At 41.0% G+C, this 15,177-nt stretch overlaps 1 protein-coding gene across 3 annotated transcripts in view; it reads right to left on the reverse strand.

Annotated features, from left to right (window-relative positions):
• The window catches only part of jmjd8 (jumonji domain containing 8), a 35,141-nt gene extending 27,670 nt beyond the window's left edge, over positions 1-7,471 (reverse strand). For 2 of the 3 annotated variants that reach the window (XM_063059171.1, XM_063059170.1), the window contains exon 1: positions 7,318-7,471. In XM_063059171.1, the coding sequence (XP_062915241.1) occupies positions 7,318-7,403 (86 nt within the window). In that variant the 5' untranslated portion in view covers positions 7,404-7,471. The remainder of the gene's footprint in view (positions 1-7,317) is intronic. The other variant, XM_063059172.1, reaches the window with a different exon arrangement.
• Positions 7,472-15,177: the final 7,706 nt, after the last annotated feature.

A 15,177-nucleotide genomic window follows, 5' to 3' on the forward strand; every position in this document is an offset into this window, starting at 1 on the left:
ATTACAGGGACAGAAAGAGAGAAAAGCACAAGGAGGCATTTGAAGGCAAGGTGATAATTTTACGAAGGAAACAATACTAGAATAGCATCCAATAAAATTTTGTGCAAATTAAGGTAAAGGAAACAAAATTTTGAATAACCTCAAGTATGTCAGACTTGGAAGGTTGAAGCTCTATCATAGACTTGTGAGAATAGGCCTTTATTTCTTGGAACATAGGAGAATGAGGGGGCAACGTTATAGAAATGTTTAAAATTATGAGAGGCATAGATACAGTAGATACTAACAGTCTTTGCTCCAGACAGGCAAGATCAAAACTAGCAGGCATAGATTTAGGATGGAAGCGGAAAGATTTAAAAGGGACCTGAAGAGCAACTTTTTCCACTCAGACGGTGGTGAGTACATGGAATGAGCTGCCAGGAGCAGTGGTTGAGGCAGGTACAATAGCTTAGATAGGTACATGATGGGAAGGGGCTTAGAGAGAAATTCAGACTAGTGCGGGAGGGGGTTGTTGGCATGGACTGATAGGGCCAAAGAGCCTGAATCAATTCTGAATTGACTGTTTGGGGGAGGGGAGGAGAAGAGGGTGGCGCGACGCAGCGTGCGCGGCCGCTCCAAAATGATATCGTATTTGTTAAATAGGGGCGGTGCACAATCCTGATTTGATGGAGACAGATGTGAGAAGCATGGAGGAACATCTGGAGAAACTTCTGAAATGCCTGCTTCGCTGCTGCTGCTACTGTGTGATCGAGAATCTCCGGAGGGGAAGGTCCCAAATCCTTGCCTGTTGCCAGGGCCGGGGTCGAAGCACTCGGCAGAGGTGGTGCTCAGAGGACTGGTTGGAGGCTCGAAGTTTTTGGACGGACTCAAAAGTCGGCTGCTTCCAGGATGCTGCATCAGCAAGTTTGCGGCGCTGGAAGCTCATGGCAGGGAGAGTTTCTCCCTTCTACCGTCTGCGTGAGATGATGGGACTTTCGAGAGACTTTGAGACTTTTACTTTACCGTGACCATGGTCTGTTCTTCATCAAATTACGGTATTGCTTTGCACTGTTGTAACTATATGTTATAATTATGTGGTTTTTGTCAGTTTTTTAAAGTCTTGGCTTGTCTTGTGTTTCTGTGATATCATTCTGGAGGAACATTGTATCATTTCTTAATGCATGCATTACTAAATGACAATAAAAGAGGACTGCGTGTCCTCATAATCTAATCTAATTGCTTCATAACTTTGAGACCACTGTACGATAGAATCCATTGATAAAGGAATGGATAAGTGATTCAGTTGCAGGTGAGTTCTGGCAGGGATAGAGATGAGGAGGTTATGAAGGTAAGTTTCAATGATGAGTATTGCCCGAGTTAAGTCTTCCCTGGCCTGGTGAGCTCCAGAACCTGGGCCTCTGCATCTACTTCTGCAACTGGATTCCTCAACTTCCTAACCGAAAGATCACAATCTGTGTGGGTTGGAAATAATATCTCCACCTTGCTGACAATCAACACTGGTGCATCTCAAAGATGTGTGCTTAACCCACTGCTCCACTCTCTCTAAGTGCATGATTGTGTGGCTAGCTATAGCTCAAATGTCACATATAAATTTGCTGACGATACTACTACTAAGTTTCAGATGGTGACGAGAGGTCTTACGGAAGCGAGATACAGTTGCAAAAAAAAGTTAGTGAACCCTTTGCAATTATCTGGGTTTCTGCATTAATTATTCATAAAATGTGGTCTGATCTTCATCTAAGTCACAATAATAGATAAACCTAACCTGCCTGAACTATTAACACATAAACAATTGTACTTCCCATGTCTTTCTTGAACACATTGTTTAATCATTCACAGTCCAGGCTGGAAAAAGTTTGTGAACCCTTGTATTTAATAACCAGTGGAACCTCCTTTAGCAGCAATAACCTCCATCAAACATTTCCTGTAGCTGCTGATCCATCCCCACTGAAATCCCTACTGCGTGGAGGTAGCATCATGCCATGGGGATGCTTTTCAGCAGTAGGGGTGAGAAATCTGGTTAGGATTGATGGAAAAAATGAATGCTGCTAAATACAGAGAGATTGTGAATAAAAACCTGCTATACTATGCCAGAAAGCTTAAACTAGGAAGGAAGTTAATCTTTCAGTAGGACAATGACCCAAAGCACACTGCCAGAGTAACCATGAAGAAAACGGAAGCTCTTGAGTGGCCCAGTCAGAGTTCTGACTTTAACCCAATCACATATTTCTGGCAAGACCTCAAAATTGCTGTCCATTGCCGCTCCCCAACTAACCAGGCACAGCTTGAACAATTTTGCAAGGAGAAATCCATCACATTGTGCAAAGAGACTTATCCAAAAAGACTACTGGCTGTAATAGCTGCGAGAGGGGTTTCAACCAAGTACTGAGCAAAGATGGGTGAATACTTCTGAACTGCTGACATTTCAGTTATTGATTTTTTACTTTTTCATGCTTTACAATTTTCCCTGTTTTTTGGGCTTTATTGTGAAGAGGAGCATGTCATTCACAAATAAAAATTCTCAGTTAAATTGATCAAAATCTCTGGTTGTAATACTCATTCACGTGAAAAAAGGTTAGGGGCTGAATATTTTTTCAAGGCACTGCATAGCAAATCCAAATGTCAATAAGCTCTCGCTTTTAGTTGCTTTGTTGAAGGATAAATATTGGTTGGGAGTAATTCCCCTGCACAAATTGCTAATAGCCCTGGGAGATATTTTATGTTCACCTATTAAAAGAAACAGGTCTCAATTTACACAGGTTGTCTAAAATGGTGGACCTCTGACAGTGCAGCATTCTCTCTGTAATGCAGACATCACAAACAATATGTACCAAGCTCCCACAAAGTGCCAATTAGCATTCTGAGAGTGTTAAACATGAAGTAGGGTTACCTCATAACTTGTCTACAAATTTATGTACATTTGAAAGAATTAATGTCTCATGCTTTGAAAACACAGCACACCACTCCAAATTTAGCAAACTGGGGTGTCTGCCTGCCTAGATTTTTCTGAGCAGAGAAATGAATCTGTAATCTTAATTAAAAGGAAATACGCTATTGACAATTTCTACTCATCACAATACTGGGCATCGGGCAAGCATGGGTTAACCAGAAGGAGTAGGGGGGGTCAAGAATGGGGGCAATCAGACTTGGAAACACAAAACAAACTGCTTCTTTCCATAGATGTTTGCTGAGCATTTCCACCAGTTTTTTTTGTTTTTATTTCACACCTCCAGCATCTGCAGTTTTTTTTTAAATTAGTAGTAAATGTATTATTGGCAAATGTATATAGAAGACATTGCATTTATTCCTTAAGTTCTAATAATGCATTAACGGAGATGCCTCCTTTCAATCATACTGACATCTTTCCTATAGGCAAGTGACCAAAACTGCACACAATACTCCAAATTAGGCCTTACCAATGCCTTATACAACTTCGTAACATCCCAATTCCTGTATTCAGTACTTAGATTTATGAAGGCCAATATGCCAAAAGCTTTCTTTACAACCCTATCTACCTGTGACACCACCTTCAAGGAATTATGGATCTGTATTCTCAGATCCCTCTGTTCTACCTCACTCCTCAGTCCCTTACCATTCATCATGCAAGTCCTACCCTGATTTATTCTCCTAAAGTGCAACACCTCACGCTTGTCTGCATTAAATTCTGTCTGCCATTTTTCCAGCTGGTTCAGATCCTGCCGCAATTCCTCCCATTCCACTACACCTGTAATCTTGGTCTCATCCACAAACTTGCATATCCAGGTTACCACATTACCATTCAGATCATTGATATAGATGACAAACAACAACTGACCCAGCATCGATCCATGTGGCACACCACTAGTCACAAGTCTCCAGAGAAGCAGCCATCTACTACCACACTCCAGTACTTCAGCTTCAATGCCAAGTGACTGAACCTTCTTGACCAACCTCCCAATGCAGGACCTTGTCAAAGTCCATGTAGACAACATCCATTGCCTTGACTTCATCAACTTTCCTAGTAACTTCTTCAAATAGCTATAAATTTGGTAGATATGACCTACCATATACAAAGCCATATTGACTAGCCCTCTCTAACCAGTCCCTGAATATCCAAATACTTAAACTTGCAGTCCTTTAGAATACCTTCCAATGCCTTACCTTCAACTGATGCCAGGCTCACCAGCCTATAATCCCTGGATTATTCTTAGAGCCTTTCTTAAACAACAGAACACTAGCTAGCCTCCAATGCTCTGGCACCTCACCTGTGGCTAAGGACATTTTAAATATCTCTGCTAAGGCCCTTCAATTTCTGCACTAGCCTCCCACAGGGTCCAAGGACATACATTGTCAGGCCCCAAAGTTTTTTTCCTGAAAACAGCAAATACCTCCTCCTCTGTAATCTGTATTCGTTTCATGACCTCACTGTTGCTCTGCTTCACTTCTATAGAGTCTGTGTCTTCCTCACAAATAAATAGATGCAAAAAAAAATCTATTTAAGATCTCCCCCATCTCTTTCAACTCCATGACCACTCTGATCTTCCAGAGGACCAATTTTACTCTTAATATATCTGTAGACACCCTTAGGATTCTCCTTCACTTTCTCTGCTGGAGCAACCTCATGCTTTCTTTCAGCCCTCCTGATTTTCTTCTCGACTGTTCTCTTGAATTACTTATACTCCTCAAGTACGTCATTTACTCTTTCCTTCCTGTATCTGCTGTGCATCTCCTTTTTCTTAACCAGGGCCTCAAGATCTCTCAAAAAACAGGATCCCTAAACCTGTTACCCTTGTCTTTTAACTCACAGGAACATACAAACTCTGTACTCTTAAAATTTCACTTTTGTCGCTTAGTAAGTACACTTTGCCTGAAAACATTCTGTCCAATCCACAACTACCCGATCCTTTCTGATACCATAAAAAATTCGCCTTTCTCCGATTTAGAATCTCAACACGAGAACTAGACCTATCTTTCTCAAATGTTCAAAGGTTAATTTTATTAGCGGAGTAGGTATGCAGAATACAACTCTTGAGATTCATCTCTTCCCCAGATAGCCATAAAATACAGACAACCACAAAAGTAATTGAAAGAAAGACATCAATACCCCCCTCCCACAGGAAAAGAAAAAGCAAACAATCACACACAATCCCAAGCACCCCCAGCAGATCACCCAAACCCAGAGCCTGCTAATCCACAAGAAGAATGGGCGAGAACATGGAAAAAACATAGAACTCAATATGAACTACAGTCCAATCAATAAATATCAGAATTTCGATAACACCTCCGAGAGCATCGAGCCCCAGCAACCCTCTGACAGCACCAACTCGAACCAGTGACCACTCCGCTGGCAGCAACTAGAACCATCAATCGTACTGACTAATGGGATTATGATCACTAGATGCAAAGTGTTCCCCTACACAAACTTCTGTCCCCCGCCCTGTCTCATTCCCTAATAGGAGATCTAATATTGAACTTTCTCTAGATGGGACCTAGTCCCAGTCATCTCTTTCACAGCCATGGCATCTCCACTCCGTCCCCCTAACTACTGAGTGTCCTACCACTATTGCTCTGCCTGACTTTACCTAAGAGCCAGCCACACTGATACTACTGTGCCCTGGAAGGTCATTCCACCCCGCCACCAGTATCCAAAGGGGTATACTTGTTGCTGAGAGAAAAGTCACAGGGGAACCCTGCACTGACTGCTTACTCCCCTTATTACTTCAGATGGTCATACATCTACTGTCTGGAGGCTGCACCTCAGCTATGATGTTTACAGCCTCCTGGAGGGTCCTAAGTATATCCAGCTCCAGTTCCTTGACCTTGTCAGTCAACAGCTTGATGTCAGGTGCACTTCCCACAGATGTAGTCATCCAGGAGGCAATAGATACCCTGCAATCCTTTAACTTACCAGGAGCAGCATTCCACTGCCTCGACCATCATCCTGCCTACACTTGCTATACCTCTAACTTCTCAAGCTTAAGTTCTAACCTGTGCCCTCAATTTCCAGCAACATCCTTGTGAATTTTTTCTCCTCCTCCCTAGCTTAACCACATTCTTCCCAAAGAATAGGAGACAATATTCCAGATGTCTCACCAACATGTTGTATAAGTGTAAAACATCATCCCATCCCTTGTATTCAGCTCATGAAGGCAAACTTGCCATAGATCTTGTTCACCATTGTCTATCCTAACAACATGGGAATCATTGAATTGTACCCCATTGGTACCTCTAGGTCCCTGTATTCTACAACATCCCCATGGGCCCTGTCATTCACTGGGTTGGTCCTGTCCTGGTTTAATTTGCCAAAATGCATCACTTTACATGTACCAGTTAAATACTATCTCCCATTCCTTGGCCCATTTTCTCAGTTGAACTAGATCCTGTTGTAACCTTTGTCAACCTTCTTCACTGTCCAATAGCTCACCAATTTTTGTGTCATCTTTAAACTTACTAATCAGGCCTGCTGCTTTCACATCCAAAGTGTTAAGATGCATGACAAACAACAGAGGACTTAGCACCAATCCACGCAGCACACCACTGGTCACAGACCACATCTGTTGAATCAGAATTGCAGATAGCATCTAAAGTGTCAAGACAGCACCGATGTATAGAAGACAAACTGACCCAGTGCCAGAAAATGGAGTTAACACAGAAGGGCCACAGTGAGCCAAACAACCTGCGTCCACACTGCGAGTCTAAAGTAGACAAAAGGTAGAAGGAGAATGTACAGAAATACATTTTAAATGTAGTGGCTATGATCTAGAACTCATTGTGTAAAGGTTCCTTCAGGAAATCGGCACAAGCCTCGAGAGCCAAAGGCCCATTTAGACACTGGTGTATATAAAGAATCCCATGGCCATGGCCGGATCAAGGTGCTCGGCCGGAAAATGCTGACTTTTTTTTTCGTTTCTTTCGGTGCTGCCTGACCTGCTGAGTTCCTCCACCATTATGTGTGTTGCGCCATATTTTGAAATGCCGCGGGTATTAATTATAATAAGTGACTGTTTTTTTAAAAGCGTGCAGATGCTAGAAACACTCAGCAGGTCAGGCAGCATCACTGGAGAGAGGAACTCCGATTGGCCTGAAATGTTTAACTCTGCACGCACACACAAGACTGCAGGTGCTGGGCATCTCCAGCACCACATAAAGGACTGGAGCAATGGACTTTTAGGTCGAGACCCTTCGCCCAGTCTGGGCCAGGCTCTCTACACAGATGCTGCCTGGCACGCGGTGTTTCTAAAAATTTCCCACTTTAAGAACCGAATCAGCCCGCGGCATTGGCGACGGCGCCGGGCAAATTCACACCTTTCCACCGCTCCCAGTGCAGTTCCCAACTCTTACCAGCCTCCGTCCGGCTCCAAGTCTCCAGCTGAAGCTCCACCGAGTAGCACCGACGAGAGCAGAAGCCGCAGTGCCCGCCACCCCATCGCCGTTCTCGGTGAGGGAGGACCGGCTGAACGGAGGTCGGCGACAGACTCCGTCACCTCGCACCCGAACCGAAGCTGTACTTCCCATTAGACACTGCGCTGTCCCGTTGTGCATCCTGGGAATTGTAGTCTACACCGCGCAAATGCTAGAGGAACTCAGCAGTCAGGTAGTACAGTATTCGGACTCTGCCCGAAACATCGACTGTTTATTTCCCTCCATAGATACTGCCTTACTTGCTGAGTTTTCCAGCATATCTTGTGTGTGCTTTGTTCAAGATTTACAGCATCTGCTGAATGATCTCAAGTGTTTTTGTGTCTGTCCCCATAGTCCAGCTTCTCTTCCTTTATAGTGATAACAATCATTTCTACAAAATTTGCCTTTAGTTTGGCTCAGCTTCAGGGGCAGTTGTTCCATTCATTTACATTTTAGACAATTGCCTTTTATTCCAGAAGTATTTATAATGAAAATCCTATTTTAAAAGACCAGTGATAGAACATAGTTACTCATTTATGGGTGATTTATCATTTAGTGGCACTTTTGACAACTTGAAATAATGAAAATGACATTTCTTGAAACTTTTTAAATGTTATAACCTTCATTTTAGGCTCTGGAATGAATACCAAATGCTGGCATTCATCAACCTTTAAGAGAACTTTTATACTTTAGGGTGTTTTTGCAGAGTTTTCAAGGATGAGTGTCATTACCATCATATTAAAATACTGAGTTTAATTTAAAATTAATTGACAAACAAAGATTTTGAAGTCAATCCTGCAAATAAAAACCATACCCTTTAGTAAATTTGTTTTTTTAATTACATTCAGAGTATATTTTTGAGACACATTCTCTTAAGTGTGTCAATATTTTCCTCTGCTAGACAACAAATCACTTGTCTGCTAATTAGACTTATTGGAATGTTAACCCTTTCTGACAGAAAGCTGATTTTGGCATCAAAGCACTTGATGCCAGCAAATGAGTTCAGGCCAATATTTCTATACAAAACTTCATTTCCCATCAAAATATGCACTGTGGTAGTAATGTCAAAATACTTTTGACATTGACAAACAATGGTTTTAGTTTCTTCTTTTTCTTTACCAAACAGCTTTGACTTTGGTAGTGGGTATAGATTTTTATATAAAATTGTTCATATTCTAACATATGAATTAATCTAATCTATATGAATATAGGGTAAGGAGTTTATTAATGTGATTCAATATAATGTATCTGGTAATATTATATTTTTTCTTTTGTTTTATAATAAGTATTTTCTTGGACTCTGTATTCTTCTATGTAGAAATTACTAAAAGTATTGAAAAAGAAAGAAAGTTTAACATTAACTCGGACAAAACACCTGTCCAGCTATTACAATTAATTGCACCACTTACAATTAAAAACACATCCTTACAGACTGCACTATTTGTCAAAATTCTATGAGCTCACAGTTTTTAAGACAGGCAGCTGGAGTACTTTATTTAAAAACATCCACGTGAAACATGAACATAGGCAGCCCAGCTAAACTAGGCATTGTCTGGTCTGTTTAAGAAAAAAAATAATAATGCTCACAATCTGCCTAACTCCGGGAGAAGCATCAACTCAAATTTCAAACAGATTATAGAGATCATTATTTTTCAACTGTCCATAAGAGAGAACCTTTTTTTTAACATTTACTCAATCTTCTACACACTTTTAAATCAGTAATGCTTATGAAACATTCACAGAAATCTCAACAACTCTGAAAAAGCAATACTTGAAATTTAAAGCACGTTCTTATAGTCTCATTAGTGCAGAGGTGAAGCCTCAGGAGGATGGAGGTCATTCTGTTCTTGTTGCTGGCCTACGGGAGACGCTGGTCTCAGATACAAAAGTTTGTACTGCGTGTCTTATCAGCGGGTCCTTTTGTTCCTTTGATTAACTCTCCACCATTGTTCCTTCCGTCTCCATTCGTACTTTGGTACTTGTGAGATGATCTTAATTGTTCCTGCCTCCATTCTTTTGTATCTTTCTCTTTCTAGGTACTGTTGACATTTCACTGAGTCTTTAATTGTGTCTGTGTATTTTTTAAATTGGTCTGCTGATAATTCTGGGACCATTTTGAGAACTTTACAGCCAGTTGTGAGATGGTAATGACATTTCTGACTTTTTAAAAGAAAAGTTGGCTCAGTCTCACACAGGCCAACTCAACTACATAGCTAGCTTGTAAATGTAATTTAAATATACAGAAATAAAATGAAGTTATTTATATCTCAGTCAAAACACTCAATAGTAACTTGTTTGATAAGGACATGAAATAAACACACTCTCAGATCAGGAGGTACAAGTCTTTAAATTACTTACATTTCTGGGCATCAGAATGTCAGTCTTCTGCCATGACAGCCACATGCTCCCCTGTCACTTCTCATTGTTATGGCAACCACACCAGCAGTTGTTTGAAAAAACTTGATTTGTCTCCAAAATATGTTGCGTGTTGGTAATGACAGAAGTGTTGGAGACAGCAGCTCTTTGTCATTAAAATATACAACTTGGAAAAAAAAATACCTGAATTTGACATGTATTTAAAAAGTTTTTGTGAGAAAACAGAAACTAAAAGTTTCATGAATTTAATACTTTTTATTACTTTATATTGAAGACAAAGTTACAGAGTCTGGGTAATAGTGAAATTCTGCTACTTTCAAGTTTTTAACTCACTTAAAAATTAGGAAAATATTACTTATGAAGCATACTGAAAAATAAAATTAGAGTTACTATCACCTAACTTTTAAAATTACAGTTCTTGTTTTTGTAAAAACTACTTTTTTTCTTGAAAATCTATCCCAGGGACGGAAAAGTTACCCTAATTAAAGTATCCCCCTTATCTTGGAGTATTCATTATTCAGAATCTGGGCATTGAAGGCTGGAATTTGAGTCATTGGTACAATTATACAGCATGATAATAGGCTGGGACTTATGAAATTTCTTGTTAAGTATCTGCCTCTGCTGAACTGCCATCTTCCTCTCAGCCTTAAATACAAGGATTCTGCTGCCCCTGATCTCCAAGTGCAAGAAGTTTTGAATATTCACGGCCCACTTAGAAAAGAAACATCCCTTCATCTCAGTCTTTAATGGGTGCCTCCTCATTCTTCCAACCTCAACTATTGCAAATGGTGCTCATGATGTGGCCTCCTCTACAATGGCAAGATCAAGCAAGGCTCCCCCTCCCACCACCACACCACCTTAACTGCGTTTTACAGCACGTAATGATGATGAAGAAAAATAAAATAAAATTTAAAAATTAGTGCAGAAAGAGAGCAAAAGGTGAAGTAATGTTCATTAGTACATATGTTATATGCTCAGTGCATATATGCTAAATTATGATCACAACATTGGTTCCTGTGGCACCCCACTGGTCAATACATTATCCATGCCAATTCTTTGTGCTCTGATCTTCTGACTTAACCTTTTGTTGGACAAGTTGATGGACATCTTGTAAACGTCTGAATATACTCTAGACTCTGGTCAAAACATCCTCAAAAAAACTCTGACAAATCTGTCATTTACACCTTCCTCACAAAGCCATGGTGCCCATGTATGGTTAGATCACGAAGTACCAAATCTGCTGCTGAAACTTCCTTAATTACACAGTACCAGATCTAAAATAGCCTGCCCCTTGGTAGGTTCCTTGTGGTATTTCAATAGGAAACCACCCCATTAAACTCTGTGAATTTGCCCTCAAGGCTCCCCTGCCAATTTGATTTGTCTGACCTGTATGATAATTAAAATCGCTGATGATTACTGCAGTGCCATCCTCGCCTGCTTTATCTCCATCCCTGCAGTGCGGGGCATTTCCCGTCCTTGCTCAGGTTTCCATGTACTGAAATTATTCCCTGTACTTCCATCAGTTCCACTGCCTTCATCTCCAATCTTGCCATCAGCTCTGACCTGGTAAATGAATGTCTTTGTCCTGTCCCACCAAGTCTTGTCTACTCTGAATCTCCATTCTTGCTAGTTAACACTGCCAATGTAGCCCTTAGCTTCATCAATTTAAAACCACTGTGCTTGTGTTCAAATTGCTTTGAAGTCCACAATCCATAATATTTATGTAACTTTTTAAAAAATTAGTCCCATCTATATCTCTTAGTTTATGACTTTTGCTACAGTTCTCCTCCCATCTTACCGCACCAGTAAGCAGAGGTATAGCACTTCAGTTCTATTTTCAGAAAAATTACATTTATTATCAAAGAACGTGTAAATTATATAATCTTGAGATTTGCTTGCTCACTGGTGGCCACAAAGCAAGAAATCCGAAAGAACCCAATTAAGGAAAAAAAAAATAAAAGACCAACACTCGATGACTTCAGAAAAGGTATTTTTAGTGATGTTTTTAGTCAGATTTCTTAGCTTTTAGACTACCAGAAAGCTGTTGCACACGTTCGGTAGCGCCATCTTAACTGGAAGTTATCCTTTCCAGGCCTTCTGTGGTCACTGGGCCTTTATTGCTCTTCTGCTCTAGGAAGTTCTGAGGTTTTTCTTTACTAAATAACTAAATTTCTAAATTGCTAAATAACTAAGTTGCTGCAGTATGAGGTAGAGAAGCTTTCCAGCTCCACTGTGAGCACTCCTCGGCCTCCTTGCTACGATGGTTGAGAAAAATGATGGACCATTTCTTCATTTTCTTTCATACCTACTTGAAGTAGAAACAGAAATACTGGGAATTTAATTGTCATATCACAACAGAAAAACGTTAACCTGCTAGGATATCTTTTGTAGAGTCATTTTCAGTTGAGACATATCAGTTTCGGTGCCGTGTCACTGGATCATGCAGGCAATTTAGTATACCTCACACAGTAACATCAGTTAAGGGCAAAACTAATGGCTCTAAGAACATAGAACAGTAAAGCAGAGGAACGGGCTTTTTCACCAACTATGTCTATGCTGAACATGATGGCAAATAAAAATGAGTTGAATTGAATTGAGTTTATTACGTCTTTACGTTAAGTCTCTGTCTAAATGTGCAATGTGCAATTTATAGTAATTTATAATAAATAGTATGTACAACAGGACAGTCAATATAACATAGAAATACTATTATTTCAGCATGAGTTAATCAGTCTGATGGCCTGGTGGAAGAAGCTGTCCTGGAGCCTGTTGGTCCTGGCTTTTATGCTGCAGTGCCATTTCCCGGATGGTAGCAGCTGGAACTGTTTGTGGTTGGCGTGACTCAGGCCCCCAATGATCCTTCAGGCCCTTTTTACACACCTGTCTTTGTAAATGTCCTGAATAGTGGGAAGTTCATATCCACAGATGCGCTGGGCTGTCTGCACCACTCTCTGCAGAGTCCTGCGATTGAGGGAAGTACAGTTCCCATACCAGGCAGTGATGCAGCCAGTCAGGATGCTCTCAATTGTGCCCCTGTAGAAGATTCTTAGGATTTGGGGGCCCATATCAAACTTCTTCTACTGTCTGAGTTGAAAGAGGTGCAGTTGCAGACATCCCACCCTGCAAAAACTCATTTCAGGGAGGTCTCAACCGAAAGACTCAACCTCATAGCAGTCTGTGTCAATGAATTTGTTAATTTTGCAAGACATCAGATTCACAAGTGTTTTGTGAGGCAGCTGACTTCTGAATTCTGTCTTAATGTGACGCACCATGCTGAATGCCCTTTCTGCATCACAATTAGAATTTGGCAGCACCAAAAGCAGCTTCATCAACTGGCAGAGCTCTTTGAGTCTCAACTGCCCTGTGCTCACAGATTTTACTTTGGACAGCTTCCCCCAGAACTCATCAACTGGCAAACTTTTGTAGTTTGGCACCAGTCCTTCAAGGTTAGTTAAGACATAATCCAGGACTCACCTCAACATGTCTTTTACAGTCATTTAACCCATCATGGGCAATAGAAAAGTCACTGTTGCAAACAGTGCAGCGAGCAACACTGTCATTATTTTTGACCCCTATTAGGCAGGGGTACACTTTAGTGTAGTCTGGGGTGACGTACGTTTTATATTTTCTTTTTTTGGAACATTCTGCCATGGCACTGCAGGACACTAAACAGAACTGATGGACAACGAAAGAGAAAGAGAGGTCGACTGCAAAGCACCCACAGAGAAAACTGATAGATCTACTTAGCACAAAGAGAGACCAATCAGGATGCTCTCTCTTTCACCCTCTCGCTACGTCTGTCACTCGTTCTGTCTGTATCTCTCTCCCTCTCACTCACTTGCTCTCAAAAAAATCGATTTCCGGGATATTGTATATAATTTGCGGGCGTCAAGGAGCTGCTATCAATAGCATGTTTATAATAACCCGGAACTTCCAGGAGAGGTGGGATGTCTGCTGTTGTGCTTTTCTCATCACGCAGCTGGTGCATACAGACCACATAGCCTGTCTCCATTCCTCCTGTAGTCCACAATCAGCTCCTTTGTTTTTGCGATGTTGAGGGAGAGGTAGCTTTCTTGACACCACTGTGCCAGGGTGATGACTTCTTCTCTGTAGGCTGCCTCATTATTATTTGAGATTAGGCCAATGTAGTATTGTCAGCAAATTTAATCAGCAGATTGGAGCTGTGGGTCAACACAGTTGTGGGTATGCAGAGAGTAAAGGAGGGGGCTTGGGACACAGCCTGAGGGGCACCCGTGTTGAGGGTCAGAGGGGCAGAGGTGAGGGAGCTCACTCTTACTATCTGCCAGTGATCTGCATGTGCATGGTCTTTATTTCTCCATTCCCCACCTGCCTAAATGCCCCTTAAACATTGTTATTATAAATATGCTAAAAGATGGCCAGACAAATAACTTTTACATAAGGGCCATTGTGTTGTGCTTAGTACTTGCACATGCAAACTTAGCAAGTTCACAAGCCCAGTTCTATGCTATAATCTTGCAATGGACTTCCGGTTTCAATGCAGCATGAATCATGTTCTCCATTTGAATACCACTATTGTCTCTTGATGCTAAAATTCTCACTTGTAGCACTACCTCAACATATTTCTTTCCTTCTTTGTTAGATATATTGGTTATGTCCAAAGGAAAAAAAAATGGCTGGAATCACTTTGCATTTTAGTGCTAGGGTGTTTATTAGGTGCATCAAAAACCAAACTTACAAAAATTAGGATAAAACAGTGAAAAGGAAACTGCCAATATTTATGACATTTACATCACATGCTGCACCCGCAAAGCTAACAGTATTATGAAGGTTCCCACGCACCCTTCATACAAACTCTTCTCCCTCCTGCCATCTGGCAAAAGGTACCGAAGCATTCGGGTTCTCAGACCAGACTACATAACAGTTTCCTCCCCCAAGCCATCAGACTCCTCAATTCCCAGAGTCTAGTCTGACACCAATCTACACACACGCGCACACACACACACACACACACACACACACACACACACACGCACTCACTCAACTGAACACCACTCCACTTCCTTTGCAATTTTTGCTCATTTCTTTCTCAATTCCTGTTAAAACATTGTTTATATTTACATTTACATTTACATCATTTATTATTATATTGTAATTTGTCCTTTACTGTGCCTATTGTCTTGTTTATTAATTATTGTACTGTCTTACACTGTTTTGTGCACTTTATGTAGTCCTGTGTAGGCCTGAAGTCTAATGCAGTTTTGTGTTGTTTCATGTAGACCATGGTCCCGGAGGAACGTTGTTTCGTTTTTACTGTGTACTGTACCAGCAGTTATGGTTGAAATGACAATAAAAGCGACTTGACTTGACTTGACTTGAAAAGATATCTACCAGAAAACCCAATAATAGCTCCCCACTCATTTCTTGTCCAGTACGAACTCCTGG

This window comes from Mobula hypostoma, chromosome 9 (genome assembly GCF_963921235.1).
Source record: "Mobula hypostoma chromosome 9, sMobHyp1.1, whole genome shotgun sequence".
NCBI classification, from domain to species: Eukaryota; Metazoa; Chordata; class Chondrichthyes; order Myliobatiformes; family Myliobatidae; genus Mobula; species Mobula hypostoma.